The sequence below is a fragment of the Zingiber officinale genome, chromosome 8B, assembly GCF_018446385.1.
Source record: "Zingiber officinale cultivar Zhangliang chromosome 8B, Zo_v1.1, whole genome shotgun sequence".
Classification (NCBI taxonomy): domain Eukaryota; kingdom Viridiplantae; phylum Streptophyta; class Magnoliopsida; order Zingiberales; family Zingiberaceae; genus Zingiber; species Zingiber officinale.
The window spans coordinates 17,988,545-18,007,336 of NC_056001.1; the positions used below are offsets into that span (position 1 = coordinate 17,988,545).

The window sequence follows — 18,792 nt, forward strand, 5'->3', positions numbered from 1 at the left end:
ATGTTTATCTTTCATCTCTTGAGCTTTCTCTCGTTGTATTAGTCTTAATGTTTGATTGGGAGGAGGTGAGGTGAGGTGAGGTGAGGGAGAGTAAAGGGAATGTAACTTTTAATCTTTCCTTGTCAAGGAGGTGGGGGAAAGGGGTGAAGGGAGGGAAGGAGAATTTTAACCTCCTTTCCCTTTTCTTCCATTCCCTTTCTATTAATGAGCCGGGAGGGAAGGAGAATTTTTAACCTCCCTTCCCCTCCTTCCCCTTTTCTTCTATTCCCTTTCTATTAATGAGCCTCCCCGACCACATCCAATCATAGGGTTAGTATTTGAAATTTTCACTTGTTCTCATTTTTATAGGAAGATTCTTGTAAGAGGTTTTTACACCTTTAAAAGAGTATGTAAAGGAGAGAGCTAGTTAGTATTAGCTAGTGACTTACTAAAGACTCATACATTATGAAGTAGAATCTAGAGTTTCAAACCAATTAAAAAAATCATAATTTGTAGGTTAAGTGCTATTACTCATCCTAACACGAGAGATTTTAAAAAAATATGGATAGAGTTGAAAAAGAGGACGAGATTTTTGGATTTGATGACTAAAGCGGAGAGGCATGATAAGCAGTCATGAAGATCGAGATAATAAGAGTTCTGTAGAAAAAAAAAATGATGACTATAGTGGAGGGGCATCAATGATGATAATGGTTGATGATGATAAAAAAGAGATTTGAATTAGCAAGGAAGGAATGGGCAGTTGCTCTATAAGGCGGGCAGAATTTCAACAAAGAAATCATGACTACTGTTGATATCTATCCTTTATTACATTGTACTTGTTCATCTGAGATTTTTCTTATTTCTCAATCTCTTTTTAAATCCTTGTTCTTAGTTTATCTTTGTACATCCTCAATTGCTCTTTATTTACATTGAGTTCCCTATTTATTTCCTAAAAAGGACTTGGCACACTTGCTCATTAATTCATTTAAATTGTGAAAGAGAATGAGAATAAACTTGACGATTGAAACTTGGTTTAGTTTAAAGGAGAGTGCAGGGAGCATATTTTTCCGGGGCGTTTGCAAGATGGGAAGTGGGGAAAAGAACACAAATTATATGGACCTTTCTATAGAGAGGATGCTATGTATTGTGTTCTAAACGCTGCGTACAAAAGATGTGATGGATCAGTGGAAAGACAGAAGGAAAACAAAGACTAATCAAATCGATAAAGACAAGTGAGTTACGTACCCTAGTCAGGCATTTGTTCAAACAGGTCATTTACAAAAAATTGAAACAGAATCAAACAATGGCCAGCCATCCTTTTCAGCCACGCGTTGGAAGCAAGATTGAACCTCAAGATGTCTATAGAATACACAGAAAACGAAATCTGAGCAATCCTCTGATACTCGATTCGATTGAGACAAAGGACAGCCACGGCTCGCAAAAATTTATGTGCTATGTTTAAGCAAGGGAAGCAGAATACAGAAGTAGTGGCATTTAGGAAATCACGGATCAAATGCGTGAAACAAAGAAATCGTCACGCCGAAAACCAGATTGGAGCTACGAATTCGGCTCTGACACCTTAAAAAAACAGAAACTTACAATTAGATTGTGATAGAATCCTTGACTCTGATCTCGATCTTCAGGATTTTACCGATGGAAGCCGGAGAATACATCATGTTGGCGATCGACAAAAAATGTAGATCAATCGGCAGACGCAAGCGCAGATCTGGGCCAGATCTGGAGGAGGAGGTAGAAGAGGAAGCAGAAGAATATAAAGAGGAAAATGTAATCCAACGCCAGGAAGAAGGCGGTGGAGCCGTGGCGCCTCTTCATCGCCGGTGCTTTCCGTTCCTCTCTTTTACCGTCCATCACTGCAAATCCTTCCAGTCTAGTAGCTTCCGTTCTATTCCAATTTAAGCAAATTGGGGATATCGAAAGGCTCATGGGCTTGCAGCCCATGAGCTGGCCTAGTGTTACTTTAACGTGTGTTTTATATATATAGATATATATAAAGTTTTTAATGTTCCTCTTTTGTTTTTTCTGTCAAATCTATTTTCTCTAATTATATCTTCTTTTATTTAAATATTTTACATCTATATATTTATTTACACACATAAAAATAATATACCCCATGTAAACTCAATTTTTTTTATAAGGCGTGAAGTTGGAAAATCGGGGATGTGGTAGTCTCGCTGATTAGATGAAGAACTTACATCTATCTGCAAGATAAAATCAAACCAGGGGAGTGGTCCCTGGCGTTGACCCTCCAACACTCAAGTTAAAAGTAAGAGAGGAAAGAAGTGAGAATACTAAGGATAAAAAATTTTCTTGTCTTTCTTCATACCTGACATGCCCTTTTTATATCTTTTCTGATGACCCTCCATTTTTTCCTGTTTAATGATATTGATTATCGACAGAGGATATCTTTATCTTGTCTTCTTCTCATTTAATGATAGATGAAGTGTTCTATTTAGTTTTCTATTTCTTTTATTAATTATCCGTCTTTTCCTCTTTTATCATTTTATCGATTCATTATATGTATAATGCCAACTCCATTCTTCAAGCCAGACGGGTGGTCCGCTTGGCTCGGGCTCCCGACCCGCTTAGCTTGTTCTCCTACCGACCGAGTTAACTATACTTGTTTACTCAGATGGCGGATCAGACAAGGATCCCTCCGATCGGCCGATGAACCGCTTCCCGCTCGGGTGCAGCCGAGCCTTGCTTAAGCCCTGGTGTTGACCGCCTTGACTTTGACCTACACCGTGGCAATTAACTCGTGCCAGGTAGGCTCTTCTTTATCGCCGTATCACAAGCCTCCCCTTCAAGTCTAGTCGAAGGAGGCTGCAAGTCCAACTGACTGAACAAGATATGTCTTTGGCGACTCTGAAGCCCGTTCGACCTAAATGCTATAGTTCCAATCGGAGTGTGCTTGATCTGTAATCACTGTTTTGCCCACAAGCCAATGCGGCTCAGCTACATTTTGCCATTGCGGGGTTTGGTCCTATGGCACATTCCTTCCGTCGATCAGGAAGATGAGCAGCAACACTTGACAAAATGTCTTCCGTTATGTGTTTCCTAAGGCGAGTCTGGTTGCGACCGACGTCATCCAAATTTCTTGAAGACCATGCAAATCTCTGTTAATTATGACCAAGCACGCAACCATACCCTTTTAATTAAGTTCATTAAATGATATCTGGTGACCGCAGGACACGTGTCCCTCACTGTCGCGACACGCTCGATGTGATAGGCGGACATCCGCTTGTGACGAGACGTGCGCCTTTTCAAAATCAACGATTGAATCTGCTTCTAGGTTTTCGTAACCTTAGATCGAACGGCTAAGGTCGATCGACCGTGAGGTTTATAAACCTCGCATGCTTCGCCATCTTCCTCACTTTGCGTCTTCATCGGTGAGCATCTCAGCGACACTGCATTCTTCACCTTTTTCGGCAATCTCAACGATCTCCCTAGTAAGCCATTGTCTCCTTTCAATCGAATCTGTTCATTGTTCTTAGCGTCCTCCTTTTTAGTTGAATTTCTTCATTGTTTCCCGTCAACTTTTATTTCTGATGGCAAGCTCCTCTCAACCTCCTGTCTCCGTCCCTGGGCTCTGGTATACGTCAATTGAGTCCAGGTTTGACGAATGTGATGCAGAGAGTTTGAGAGCTACCTTTGAAATTCCCTTCGATTATCAAATCGGTCTTCCCTCGGCTTTTGACCGCTCGAACGAGCCGCCTCCAGGTTTTGTATGATTTTTTAGGGACCAATTTACCGACGGTCTACGGTCTGATCCACCCTTTCTTTTCTTCCGTTTGTAAATATTTTCGTATTTCTCTCCATCAACTGGTGCTGAACTCCTTCCGGCTGCTGTGTGGAGTCGTCATTTTGTTCCGACTGCACAACATTCCCCTTATTCCTCGGCTCTTCCACTATTTCTATTATCCCAAATTGTCCGAGTCGGGGACTTTTCTCTTTCAAGCTTGAGTGGGTTATCTTTTTTGACAAGATGTCATCATCCAACAAGCATTAGAAGGACTATTACTTCTCCGTTCGCTTTCCCGAGCGGCTGGACTTCCCGACCAGGTGGCAATTAGAGGTGTTGAACCCTCAAAAGCTCAAGAAATACAAGAGCCGCTCAGACTACCTTCATGCAGCTTCCAGCTTGGCCGGTCAGAAATATCATATACACAAGTTGCTGCTGAAGGGTGTCCTTTATGTATTCGGCCTGAGCCCGATCCACACAGGGCTTCCATCTAGCTTAGGTATGCTCCTTCTCAATTTAACTTTTGAATCTAACTGATTCTTTTTTTCTTTTACCACTCAAGTCATGTTGCGTGCACGTCTGACTGGCAAAGCCAAACTCGCAGACGCTGAGATCAATTCTGCTAACGTGGTCGAATTGGAGAGTCACAGTTTGCAGCCGGTTGGTTCCCATGAGAATTCGCTCGGCGAGGAGGAGGGAACTCAAGTGTTGGGAAGCGATGCTGGAGGAAGTCAGACAACCGCGAGTGATGTGGCGATTGCGACGGCGGACCTTCTACCTAAACGACCGTCTATCGTCCCAATAGTCGTCACTTTGGAGTCGGCAACTTTCGACGTGCCCCTACAACACTGCAAGAGTCGTCGAGCGAAAAGTTCCTCCCGAACTGCCACTTCAGCTCTATAGACCCCCACCACGGTCAGCTCTCGACCCCCATCCGAGTGGGGTGAGACTTCTCTTCCACCCCCATTCGAGCGGGGTGAGACTTCCCTTCCACCTGAGTAGGGCCTTGGGGAATTCCCTGCGTCTCTGTCCTCCGACCGGACACCTTCACTGTCAAGGCTGCCTCAAGGGGTGATCTGTGCGCCGCCGACTGCCTTCATGCCCCCATCTCTGTCGGTGGTGCAGGTGTCCCACATCCGGTCGGTCTCCTCACAACCCACCGATCGGATGACTTCTACACCTACTGGCCCGAGCGGCCAGAGATCGATAACGACAATCATCCACTTGCCGACTGACGAGTACCACCATCAAGACGACCCAACGTCCCTCACCCTCGAACATCAAATAAGAATACAAGGGCCCTCGCACAGATATGGGTTGACGCACAAGTCCGTGCGGCGGTGGTAGCTTCGGAGGAACTGGTGAATAGTCACACCAAGATGTCTACTAGGGTATGTATATATTTTCTCTTTCTTTCATCTACTCAGTTTGTATAATGCTTAACATTCTTTGCAATATTGGGTGGAAAGTCTGGTCATGTGCCATAGGCTTGCTTACTTGGAGTGTGAAGTTCAGCAGCTCTGTGCTTCGAGCGGCCAGTCATCTACTTCTCAAGAACAACTAGAGCAGATGAATGCCGAGATGACTCAATTAAGGGTCAATCTGAATAAGAGCTCCGAGCAGCTCGAAGTGGAGAAAGGCAAGAGTGCCGAGCAGGCGGTACAGCTAGTCCAACTTAATAAACAGACCACCTCCTTTGAGTCCAAAATCCACTCAGCTAACACTTGGAAACTCTAAGCCATTGAAGATTTAGAGATAAAAAACAAAGAGTTTCGGGTGTTAGCTCAGAACCTGAAGGAGGCTAAGGCCGCGTTGAAGGCCGAGCGGGAAAGACAGTTGGCCAAGCAGACTGACGTGAAGACCTAGCTTGACACCAAAAATGAAGAGCTAGCTAAGTTGAGGGAAGAGCTTGAGGCCTCCCGAGCGGCCTTAGAGACTTATCAGGGAGCTGAGTTGAGCAGGTTTGATATCATGAAGCAAGCCTACATCCGCTCAGATACTTTTAATGACAAAGTCATCAATCGGACTCTTCATCTATTCGACATGGCTATTGACGGGACGTTCGCTCAATTGAAGGAAGGTGGCGGCTATCTCTCCACCGCTTTGACAAGCAAAGTTATCAGTCAAGACAAGCTGACTGAGTCACTACCCAACGATGTTTTAGATTTTTTGGAGTGAGCTTGTGAGTTTAGCTTCTGTAAAATTTTCTTTGAAGTATCAATGAATGTACGTCCATCCAGTGAACTGCTATTTTTCTTTGTCTCTTTTCTGGTCGTTTGGCATTTTTTACTTGTATTTAGATCAAGTATTGTCCCGTAAACTACAAGTGTGGCCTCATGTTTCTCCGATTGGTAGCGGGTTATCTATTTTCTTAAGCGATCAATCAGTTCCAATTTTAAGTTCTCCGCTTGACCGTTTCATGGCGTAGTCGTGAGTTTAAGGTCGTCGTTCGACCATTGATAGTGACAAGGGTTTAAGGTCGCCGCTTGACCGTCGGTGAAGATAAGGGTTTAAGGTCGCCACTCGACCGCTGATTAAGACACAGGTTTAAGGTCGTCGCTCGACCGCTGATGAAGACAAGAGTTTAAGGTCGTCGCTCGATTGCTGATGAAGATAAGGGTTTAAGGTCGTCGCTTGACCATTGATAAAGACAAGGGTTTAAGGTTACCACTCGACCACTGATGAAGACAAGGGTTTAAGGTCGCCGCTTTGCTGATGAAGATAAGGGTTTAAGGTCGTTGCTCGACCGCTGATGACAACATGGGTTTAAGGCCATCACTCGACTATTGATGAAGACATGAGTTTAAGGTCGCCGCTCAACTGCTAATGAAGATAAGAGTTTAAGGTCATCGTTCGATCGTCGGTGAAGACTGGGGTTTATAGTCGTCGCTCGACTTAAGTTGTCTGACCGACTCATGAGTCTGGAATGTTTGTGATTTTATTCATATATGTTCTGCATTTGGAAGACATGCACGCATATACAGGTAAATATAACTATTCACACACCTCTTACCTGGCCCTATAGGGTTGGAGGTGGTTCGTATTCCACGGTTGCTCGAGCCGTCTTCCGTCTTCGTCTTCCAAATAATATGCTCTCGAGCGGAGTTTTTGCACGACCTTATAGGGTCTCACCCATGGAACTTCGAGTTTGGAGACGTCACCGACCGACTTTATCTTCTTCCACTATTGCTTTGGGGGTAAGCCACTGAGGTGAAGGTCTGCTGGATATCATAACCTTCGCACCATTCTTTGAGCCTTTAACTTGCGAATTGTCTTCCATTACCCAAGACGAAGCGGCGAGGGATGCCGAATCGATACAAGATGTTTTACCAGATGAATTTGATGACCATTTGCTCACTTATCCTTCCTAGCCGCTCGACCTCCACCTACTTTGAGAAGTAGTCCACTGCGATAAGCAGGAACCTCCGCTGATCGGTTGCCATGGGAAATGGTCCCATGATGTCTATGCTCCATTGGTCGAACGGGCAAGACACTGTGGATGTTTTCATCTCTTCGGTTGGTCTATATGTGAGGTTGTGATACCTTTGGCAGGAATGACAGGTGGCTACTATTCGAGCGGTATCCTCTTGGAGAATTGGCCAAAAATATTCGGCCAGGAGGATCTTTTGAGCCAGCGAACGGTCGCCAAGATGGCTTCTACAGGAGCCTTGATGCACTTCTTATAAAATGTACTCCGCGTCTTCCGGTCCAACGCACCTGAGTAAGGGTCTGGAGAAGGCTCTCTTATGTAGCTGATGTCCGACCAAGGTGAATCATTCGGCCTTCTTTAATAGTCGCGTTGCCACTCGGTCAGCTGGCATGATACCCGATCAGAGGAATTTGATCAGTGGTGATCTCCAATCGCTGGAGTAAACCACTCCCTCCCTCCGGTCGATGTGCACCACCAGCGAGATCTGTTCGATCGATTGGCTGATCACGACTGGTAATAATGAACTAGCTAACTTAGCCAGCTTGTCTACTGCTTGATTGTCCGATCGGGGGATTTTATGTATAGTGACCTCTTGGAAATTTGCCTTTAGCTTTTCGAATGCTTCTGCATATAACTTGAGTTAGGAGCTGCTAATCTCGAACGTTCCTGATAGTTGCTGGGCAACTAACTAGGAATCTGAGTGAATGAGGACTTTTATGACTCCTACATGTTGTGCTGCTTGTAAGCCTGCTATCAAGGCTTCATACTCAGCTTCGTTGTTGGTGGCCCGATAATCCAACCGAACGAAAAGTTGCATCGGTTTTCTTGTTGTGAAATGAGCAGAATGTCGACCCCAATGTCTTATCAAGTGGACGAATCATCGATATATATTCTCCAAGTTGCTATCAGCTCGACGTTCTGAACTTCTATAACAAAATCAGCTAAGGGTTGAGTTTTGATCTTTGTTCGGGGGTTGATATTGGATATCAAATTCGCTTAGTTCGGTTGTCCATTTAATTAGCCGCTCAGACACCTCTGGGTTGAGGAGGACTCTTCCTAGGGTATTGTTGGTCATGACGACAATCGGGTGAGCAAGAAAATATGGACAGAGTCTCCGAACGGCAAGCATCAGAGCATAAGCTAACTTTTCTAGACCAGTGTAGCGAGATTCAGTATCTTTTTATATATGACTTAAGAAATACACAGGTTGTTGTTCAAGGTCGTTCTGCTTGACCAATGCCGATCTGACAGCATGCTCGATGGATGATAAATAAATCCAAAGAGTCTCTCCGGTGCTCGGCTTAGCTAGCACAGACAAGGAGTTAAGATACTCCTTGAGTTCTTTCAAAGCCCGATCACATTCTGTGTCCCATTGAAATCTTGTAGCCTGGTGCAGTACTCTGAAGAATTGCAGACTTCGATTGGACGTCTTAGAGATGAACCTTGAAAGCATGGTGATCTGTTCGGTCAGTCGTTGGGCCTCCTTCAAATTACGAGGTGGAGTCGTGTCTTGTAGGGCTTTTACCTTACTCGGGTTTGCCTCGATCCCCCGCTCGATCATGATATACCCGAGAAAATGACCGCTCCTCTCATCAAACAGACAATTGCTAGGATTCAGCTTTGTTCCATAGGTTCTCAAAGTTTGGCACGTCTCCTCGAGGTCTACATAGAGGTCGGCCGCTCGGAGGGATTTTATTAGTATGCCATCGACATAGACCTCCATGTTTCGGTCAATCTACCTACGAAACACTTTATTCATCAGCCTTTGGTAGGTTGCTTCGGCGTTCTTCAATCTGAACGACATGACATTGTAGCAATAGGTTCTGTTAGCCGTGATGAAACTGACCTTTTCTTGATCTTCTCGGGCGAGCGGTACTTGGTGATAGCCTTGGTATGCATCAAGCATGCATATTAATTCGCAACCCACTGTGGAGTTCACCATTTGGTCTATCTGAGGCAACGGATAGAAGTCCTTCGGGCATACCTTATTTAAGTCGCGGAAGTTGATACAGACCCACCATTTATTACCTAGCTTGGAGACTAGTACCATGTTAGCAAGCCAACTCGGGAATTAGACTTCCCGTATATGGTCGGCCTCCAATAATTTTTCTATCTTCGCCCGAATGATCAAATTCTGATATGGGTTGAAGTCTCTCTTCTTTTGTCTAACCGACCGGGAGTCCGATCAGATATGTAGCTCGTGTTAAGCCACTCTCGGAGAAATACGAGACAATTCGTGCATCGACCAGGCGAACACGTCATAGTTTCATCTGAGGCAAGCAACCAACTTTGCGTTTTTCTCGCTCTCTAGATCGGCGACAATAAAGGTTGTTGCCTCTGATCGGTTTGGATGGATTTGAACCTCCTTCTTCTCATCGTAGACCAAAGCAGGAAGCTTCTCTATGATAGTGCTCATCTCCAAGCGCGGTGTCTTTTGGGCGGCTCGTGCTTCCGTTCTGACCATCTCGACGTAGCAACGTCGAGCGACCAATTGATTGCCTCTGACCTTGCCTACCTCGTCCCCTACCGGAAACTTGATCATCTGGGAGAAAGTGGATACCATCTCTCAAAATTCATTCAGCGTCGAGTGGCCCAGAATGACGTTGTAGGCTGAAGGCGCATCCACCATGATGAAATTGGGCGTCCGTGTCCTCCTCAATGGCTCGCCCCGAGCGAGACGGCCAAGCACAGTTGGTCGATCGACAATACTTCGTTGCCGGTGAACTCGTAGAGTGGAGTCATCATGGGCAGTAAATTGTCTCAGTTGATTTGCAGTTGATCAAACGTCTTCTTGAATATAATGTTCATCGACCTTCCTGTGTCAACAAAGGTATGGTGAATAACATAATTAGCTATTACCACTCGGATAATCAAGGCATTGTCATGAGGGATCTCTACCCCCTCCAAATCCTTTTGGCCGAAGCTGATCTCAGGTCCTTCGGCCTTCTACTTGCTACAACCAACCATGTGAATTTCTAGCCACCGAGTGTGCAGCTTTCTTGCTCGATTGGAATCACCATCAGTCGGCCCTCCGGTGATCATTCCTATCTCACCTCGAGCGGTGTTGCTCCTATTTTCTTTCTCTTGAGCTGAGGGTCATCTCCGTTCGGTCTGCTCCTGAACAGGACTTGGATTGCTCCGTTGAGATTGATTGCGGCGTGGTTCGACCTCTGTCCTTTCACCTTCCCTTCGCTTAGCTGATCGGCACCTATATCTCCGGTTGGGCGATGGTGATTGACGATACAACTTTCTTAGGGCTGGTCTGTTAGCCAGGTAGCAGACCCGGGTATTATGAGTCGTCGACTGATGGAAAGAGCAAAATATCGGCATCCATACTTTGCCCCTAGAGGCTTTTGGGCGTCCGACCCCAACGTGCTGCACGGTATGCATCCTAGGATCGTGTTGTGATTGAGTTCCTCCCGATCGGGGTCCTTTAGGAGGCTGATGGTTGCTCGGTTGACGTCGCTCGAACGCCACCGCTGGTTCGACGGGTGTCTCTTTTTTCCTGACGGCCTGAGCTTCTTCTACATTGATGTATTCATTAGCCACTTTCTGTAGATGGTCAAAGTCCTTTTGCGACTTTCGGATGAGTGACCAGAAGAATTCTCCTTCAGTGAGTCCCTGAGTGAAAGCGTTTACCAATTCGTCCAAGGAGACCGTCGGGATGTCCATCGCCATCTGATTGAAGCATTGGATATATGCCCTTAAGGCCTCTCGGGGCTCTTGCTTCAGTGAGAATAGATTTATGCTCGTCTTCTGGTGGCAGCGACTGCTAGCAAAGTGATGCAGGAAGGCCGCTCGAAAATCTTTGAAGTTGTGGATCGAGTCGCTTGGCAAATGTATGAACCAACATTGTGTCGATCCAGATAACATGGTAAGGAAGACTCGGTATTTTACCTCGTCCATGTATTGGTGTAGCGTGACTGCGTTATCAAACTTAGCCAAATGGCCATCGGGGTCGATCGCTCCATCATATTCCCCGATCGTTAATAGGGTGTAATGTTTTGGCAGAGGGTCATTTAGAATCTCCTCCGAAAACTATTGATTGACCCGCTCGAGTGAATTATCCACTTTGGATGCCTTTCTCTTCCTTGTATCTCGAGCGGGTCTCTTATCCGAGGAAGATTCTCGGTCTCTCTCCGATCGACCCCTCTCTTTTGCTGGAATCCATAATGGTACTTGGTGTAAGGGGACCGACACATGAGGTGCTTCCCCATAGGTACCGATCGACCTCTTGTTCGGGCCCCAAATGGAAAGTTGATCCGTTCGGTCTCCTCGCTCAACCTAGCGGTATACCGTGGAAGCTGCCGGTTCCCGCGCTTACCGATTGGCCAACGCCTGTTGTTGCTGCTGCTCCAATATCTTTGTCACTCGAGCTTGTATTAGTGCGTCGAGATTCTCTCGTGTCAACGTCACTATTGTAGGTCGTCCAACGTCTTCCATCTTCTCGTTCAGATGCAGGCTACGTTCCCACAGACAACGCCAAAATGATCATATTCGAAGGTGTGAAGCTGGAAAGTTGGGGATGTGGCAGTCTCGCTGACTAGATAAAGACCTCGCATCTATCTGCAAAACAAAACCAAACCAGAGAAGGGGTCCCTGGCGTTGACTCTCCGATGCTCAAGTTAGAAGCGGGAGAGGAAAAAAGTGAGAGCACTAAGGATAAAAAATTTTCTTGCCTTTCTTCATACCTGACATGTCATTTTTTATACCTTTTCCGATGACTCTCCATCTTCCTCTGTTTAATGATATTGATTACCGACAGAGGATATGTTTGTCTTGTCTTCTTCTCATTTAATGATAGATGTAGTGCTTTATTTGGTTTTTCTTTTTTCCTTTATTAATTATCCATCTTTTTCTTTTTTTATCATTTTATCGATTCATTATGTGTATAATGCCAACACCATTCTTTGAGCCAGACGGGTGGCCCGCTCGGCTCGAGCTCCCAGTCCATTTAGCTTGTTCTCCTGCCGACCAGGTTAACTATACTTGTTTACTCAGATGGCTAATCGGATAAGGATCCCTACGATTGGCCGATGAATCACTTCTCGCTCGGGTGTAGTCACGTCTTGTTTAAGGGGGGTGTATTAAAACTAGACTTTTAATGACTTTTAATGACTCTTCTAAAATTTAAAAGTCTAGAGGTATTGAAATTAGACTTTTATAAACTCTTTACAAATTTAGTGGTATTCAAAATAGATTTTCAAAGAGTTATAAAAAATCATGTGGTATTCAAACTTGACTTTTACAGACTCCATAAAAGTTTAAAGGTATCCAAAATTGTAATAGATTTCCAAGGATTCTTATAAAATTCTTTAGTATATATTTAAATGCCTTAGGTATTACCATAAAAAGTAAAAATTTGTCTTCCATTTTACCTAGAGATTTTGACCGATTTTATTCGCACTAAACTCTCTCAAGACGTCTCGGGTTGTCTCCTCTCACGACCAAAAAATTCTCCTTCAAAGGTATGATTGTTATTGTTTCGATTGTTCGTCTACAATTTTTCCCTTATTTCATAACGATTGGTACTGTTTCAATTGTTCGTCTATATATCTATAATTTTTCCCATCCCGATTGGTACCATAAACCTATATATTTGTCTACCGTCTCTAACACAATCTCTAACGATTAATATATACTTTTTTCAACTCTATGGGTCAACGTAAATAAATATTGAATTATTATACGAATAGTGGAGCAAAATTTTTTATTTGATTTCATTTTTTAATGGGTGTTTGATTTTTTTTTTCTTTTACAAAGCACAATTTGTATATGCAGTACAAAGCACAATTTTTAATAACGATTTGTAGAATTTATTATATAGTATATTCACAATTTGTATACGATTTGTATACACAATTTGGATGAATAGTATACAATTTTATGAATAGTGGGTCAACGTAAACACAAATTGATATACGATTTGTATACACATCAAATTGATAACGATTGTATGAATAGTGGGTCACAATTGTATGAATATTAAATCAAATTGATACTATATTCGTACATTATTCGAAAATTATATGAATAGATATCAATTTGTGTATACAATTTATTTAAATGTGCTGCTCCACTATACACAATTTATATACGATATACTTTTTTCAACTCTATGGGTCAACATAAGTAAATATTGAATTATTATACGAATAGTGGAGCAAAATTTTTTGTTTGATTTTATTTTTTAATGGGTGTTTGATTTTATTTTTTCTTTTACAAAGCACAATTTGTAATAGTAGAATTTATTATATCTCTAACGATTACTATTATATGAATAGTGGAGCAGAATTTTTTATTTGATTTCATTTTTTAGTGGGTGTTTGATTTTATTTTTATTTTATGGAGCACAATTTGTGTATAGAAAATTAATCGTAGAAACTTCGTGTAAAATATTTTTCTTTTGTGGTTCATAGGTGGTTATTTTTGCATCATTCTAACTCAAAATCGACTTTGAAATGTTGCTAGTTTTGGATTTATATAATTTGGGAAAAATGGAGCAGCTGCTCTATGTTCTGTAATTTCCAATATTCATTTTAGCAAAGAACAAAGGATCAAAGAAAATATCAATTATTTATCAATTTTTATACATGATGGCTTGCTTTTATAAACATGTGCAAATATGTAACCGAGAATGTATGAACTTTGAGGCATTAGGGAGAGCATATAAATAACATAGTATTTTATTTTCATTGAAGGAGTCAATGAAAATCTCATATAGTTTAATAGTGAAATTAATAAATTAAGAAGCATTTGATTGTTGAAATTTTCTTTTTCTGTTTAATTGGTTGCATAAGCCAAACTTTTATTATAAAACAGCAAAGAATATTGTTATATATGTGCTCATCCACCATTTTTCTATCTTATGCATGCTAAAGAAGTACTATCAATGGGAGATTCACAAGCAAAATATAATATATGGACTGCGGAGGAGAGCAATGAATTATTAAGACTTATGGTTGATGTTGCAATGCGAGGATGGCGTGATAGGAATGGTGTGTTGAACAAAAGAACAGTGGAAATAAAAATACTTCCCACTCTTAATGCAAAACTTGGGTGTGAAAAGACTTTTGCACAGTATCAAAGCCGTTTGAAGTGGTTCAAACAACGATATAACAACTACTGAAGCCTATGCGTCATAGTTCTGGGTTTGGATGGGATTCTATGACAAAGAAATTCACAGCTAGTGATGAAGTATGGGAGGATTATTTTAAGGTTAGAATAATAAATTGTATATTTACAAACTGTATATTTACAATTAGAATTTGAATTACACTTATGATTTTTGTTCTTTGGCAGTCTCACCCTAAACATGAACATTATCGGACTGATACTTTTGAGGATTATGAAGACTTAAGACTTGTAGTTGGGAATGGAACTGCTACAGGAAAATACGCAATTGGACTTGGAGATGACATTGATGCGAGAACCTTTGAAACAGAAGAAAATGGGGGTACTAACTTATTAGATAATTATGTGTTTGATCACAACAGTGGTGAATTCATACAAAGCAATAGGCAAGAATCTTCATATCAGCCTCTATTTTCTGAGGACCTTGCTTCACCATTACCATCTCAACCTATGAGTTCTGAGGTTCCACAAGCAACTAGAAAACGAGATAGGAGCGAATTTGAAGCAAAATCAAGCACTTCAAAGAATATAGACCCAGATGTTTTAAATAGGCTCTCTTACACCATTGAGAAAGCATCTTCTAAGATTGAATTAGTTGGCGTTGCAGATGATAACTGTTGGGATGCTATAAAACAAGTCCCAAACTTGGATAATCGTACTCGTTACAAGGCACTTGACTGGCTCAATACTAGAGCAAAGAAGGTGGCTTTCTTGAAAATGACAATTGAAGAGCGTTTGGAGTGGATAGATTTTAAAATGAGTGAATGAGTAGTTTTTGGGGGCATAAATTAGTAATTAATGTTAGAATTTTTATTTATAGTATTTTGAATTGGTTTCTAATTATTGAACTAGTAGTGAATTATTAGCTCTTGAATGTTTTCTAGTTCTACAAGTTTTGGATTGTTTATTGAACACATCTTTATTTTGGTTATGCATGGTATGTTTTTTTTATGATTTCGTAGATGTTCTTTCATTTTAATTGCTTGGTAATGTCAGGCATTTAAATGGCAAATATCAATATACATGAAGTAGATGAACAAATGGAAGAAGAAGAATTGCAAGAAGAGTTGCATGGAACCATTGAGTCTTTGTTGATGGAAATTTCCAAGACCCTCTATGTGCTATATCAATATATAGCAAACATACAAGATGAATATGTTCATCGTCCCTTAAATAGACAACCAATAAGTACAAGTGGATATAATTATATTCATAGAATATTAAAAGAGAATCCAATAAACTTTCGAGAAATTTATAGAATGTACCCAGACATATTTTTAAAATTATGCAAGATCCTTAGAGAAAGAACCTCCTTACAAGATACAAGACACATCTGCGTCGAAGAAATGCTTGCCATGTTTTTACTTGTTGTTGGTCATAATACTCGGTATTGCTTGATTCGTAAAACATTTGGCCGATCACATTACAATACTAGCCAAAACTTCAACAAGGTGTTGAAAGCATTGAAGAGCATTATAGTAGATATGATGGTCAAACCTGGATCTGCAGTGCCAGAAAAAATAAGAGAGAGCACAAGATTTTATCCTTACTTTAAACTAAGTATGAAATTCTTTTATTATTATTATTATTATTATTATTATTATTAGTGATGACGATGATGGTTATGTTATTGTTGTTGTAGGATTGCATTGGAGCTATTGATGGCACTCACATTCCAGTTATGGTGTCTGGGCAAGATATTAACAGTTATCGTAACCGTCATGGAGAAATTTCTCAAAATGTTTTAGCAGCTTGTAACTTTGATTTAGAATTTATATATGTACTCAGTGGGTGGGAGGGGTCTGCCCATGATTCACTTGTGTTGACAGATGCTTTATCAAGAAATAATGGCTTAAGTGCCCGGAGGTATTTTTTTGTTCTATATGTTTCTTAACTATTTATATTTTTATAATTTTAAAGAATATATATGTTACTCATTGGTTATTTGATACTACATTGACAGGTAAATATTTTTTAGTGGATGGCGGGTATCCAAATCGACGTCAATTCTTGGCTCCTTTTCGAGGTGTACGTTATCATCTTCAAGAATTCACTGATCAGGGTCGTCACCCTGAAAATGCAAAAGAGTTGTTCAATCTTCGTCATGCTTCTTTGAGGAACGCTATTGAGAGGATATTTGGTATATTTAAATCGCGGTTCAAAATATTCAAAACAGCTCCGCCATTTCCATATACAACACAAGCAGAGCTTGTATTGACTTGTGCCGGATTGCACAATTTTCTTCGCAGGGAGTGTCATTCTGATGAATTTTCAATCGAACTAGATAATGAAGTCCCATCATCTTCATCAGAACAAATTTATGAAGATGACAACTTTGATCAATTATTTTCTCAAGAACAACAACAAGCGAATGCTAACTCATGGAGAGAGAGTATAGCCAATCAAATGTGGAGTGATATTGATCATGTTGTCAATAGCAATTAGGTTTTTTCCATACAAGACTATCTTGGTATGTATTATTAAAAACTATTGATTAATGAATTATATACGTTGAATTGATTTGAAGAATTTAAATTTGATTTTAATAAATTGAATAGTGATTTATTCATCATTTTTCTTAAACTAAAGTTAATTTGATTTTAAGCTAAGAAGAATTCACTTATACAAATAAATATGTATAAATAAATAATAAAAAGTTGAAGATGTTATCGTTCATTTACTAGTTAAAAGAAATCAATAAAAAAAAATGACATAATTATACAAGTTACAAAATTTATGAAAATTCAGAACTCTATGAAAAATATTACGAATGTCTATAAAAATCTTGCAAAAAAAGTCAATAAGAGTCTATGAAATTCTGTTTATAAAAGTCTGTGGAATTCTATTAAAGTCAATAGAAATTTATCAACTCTATAAAAATCTATTATTTTAAAAACTCATTAAAAGTCATTAGAAGTCTAGAATGAATACACCCCCCTAAGTCTTGATGTTGACCGTATTGACTTTAACAATTAACTATATATATATATATATATATATAGCTTAAACCTAAAAAAATTCTAAATGTACATTAATTATATTTCAAATTTATTCGATCGATTAAGGGATATCATCTATTTTTAAAATTAATCGGGCTAAGATTGAAAAAAAAAGTCCTTAAATACACTTATTATGTATGACACGTTAGAATGGTAAATCATTATTTTTTTTTTAATCCCGTAGCTAGCTTGATTTCGTTTGGAATTGACAAGTCTGATCCATATAAATTTCTCATCGACTATTAAAATAAATTACGAAACACAAACGACGACTCGTTTCGAAGCCAACGTTCCAGGATTGTATTTATACTGAAAAAATTAATCCACAAAGCACTGCAGTTGAGAATAATGCCTGATTAACTAAGAAACGCGTTGTTATTGCACTGTAACCCTGGGGCAAACAGAATCTCTTCATTGCCGCCAACGCAGTGAGAGCCCACAGAAATCTGAGGACATCTGTCCTTGTGGACATTCTGTGTCCATAAACGGGCAGGTAAAGCGACACATGAGAATTGAGATGAGATACTGGAGAATTGAGAAAGACGTTTGGAGCTCTTAATTGACTTGTTTTTTTTTTAAATGTGTTATTTTGAAGTATTATACAGCTGATTGCAGCTAGCGATCGTTGTCCAATAGGAGTTGCTGAACTGGTGCGAGCCATTGTACGTTATCCTGGAGACGTAGTGAACAGTGGGGGATCATCGAATTGAGCAAAAGGCATTATGGAGAGGACATCGCATTTTCATTGCCCATCACTTGTTCTTTCTCTATTGGTTTTGCAGTATGGACAGTGATTAATTTTTAGGGAAAAAAACTTTAAACCGTCTTTATTTTTTATTAAGTAATTCTTCTTTTATATTTAGAAATAATATTTAATCCTCTTTAAACAAAGTCAAATATAAATTTTTTTTATAAAAACTAATTATATCTTTATTTTTTTTAAAAAAAAAAATTTATAATGTTAAGAGGGGGAAAATATATTAAACTTATTAATAATTTAGGTTCATTTATATTTTCCTTCTTGATATTTGAATTAATTTTAGAGCCCTAACTGATATTTTCAATATATTTATGACTACTGATATACTAATTAAAATTAATAAATTATATGTACAATATATAAAGATTAATATCTAATTATATGAATTAAATAAAATTAAGTAATTTAAAATATATATTTTCATCGGAGCCGACTATACAACCTTCAAATATAATGTATAATGATTATTTTCTTCACTTTTCCCTTAAATTTAAAATTTTAGATATGCCTTGTCCATGATTATATAAGATTCTGCGAAAATAAGTGAAGGTATAATTTTTTTTTCTTATGCGAAGGTAAATTTTCTTCATCTTCTTTAAGGTCTTTTGCTTTTTCATGCATGCACACGAGCCTCACATCTTAGTTTATCATTGACTTACCGTCAAAGAAGGTAACATTGACAATGCCAACTCTCAGTTAACAAGGTTTGCTTTGCATGACACCGAGAGCA

General features: G+C 40.1%; 2 protein-coding genes across 2 annotated transcripts; both read left to right on the forward strand.

Annotated features, from left to right (window-relative positions):
• Positions 1-14,303: 14,303 nt before the first annotated feature.
• Positions 14,304-15,071, forward strand: LOC122013564 (uncharacterized protein At2g29880-like). The gene is made up of 2 exons (XM_042569824.1): positions 14,304-14,387; positions 14,472-15,071. The coding sequence occupies exons 1-2, from the start codon at positions 14,304-14,306 to the stop codon at positions 15,069-15,071; spliced, it is 684 nt and encodes a 227-aa protein (XP_042425758.1).
• A 719-nt stretch (positions 15,072-15,790) lies between these two features.
• LOC122013565 lies at positions 15,791-18,096 on the forward strand. Its single transcript, XM_042569825.1, has 6 exons — positions 15,791-15,857; positions 15,944-16,159; positions 16,597-16,740; positions 17,707-17,795; positions 17,908-17,964; positions 18,085-18,096. Exons 1-6 carry the CDS (start codon positions 15,791-15,793, stop codon positions 18,094-18,096), a joined length of 585 nt encoding a protein of 194 aa, XP_042425759.1.
• The last annotated feature ends 696 nt before the right edge of the window (positions 18,097-18,792 follow it).

Bases quoted from the DNA above. Each gene is read 5' to 3' on its own strand.
- LOC122013564 (XM_042569824.1), top strand. From the start codon at position 14,304: ATGCGTCATAGTTCTGGGTTTGGATGGGATTCTATGACAAAGAAATTC. The intron at 14,388-14,471 runs GTTAGAATAATA...GTTCTTTGGCAG, and splicing joins TATGGGAGGATTATTTTAAG to TCTCACCCTAAACATGAACA.
- LOC122013565 (XM_042569825.1), top strand. From the start codon at position 15,791: ATGGTCAAACCTGGATCTGCAGTGCCAGAAAAAATAAGAGAGAGCACA. The intron at 15,858-15,943 runs AACTAAGTATGA...TATTGTTGTTGT, and splicing joins AAGATTTTATCCTTACTTTA to AGGATTGCATTGGAGCTATT. The intron at 17,796-17,907 runs GTAAAGCGACAC...AGTATTATACAG, and splicing joins CTGTGTCCATAAACGGGCAG to CTGATTGCAGCTAGCGATCG.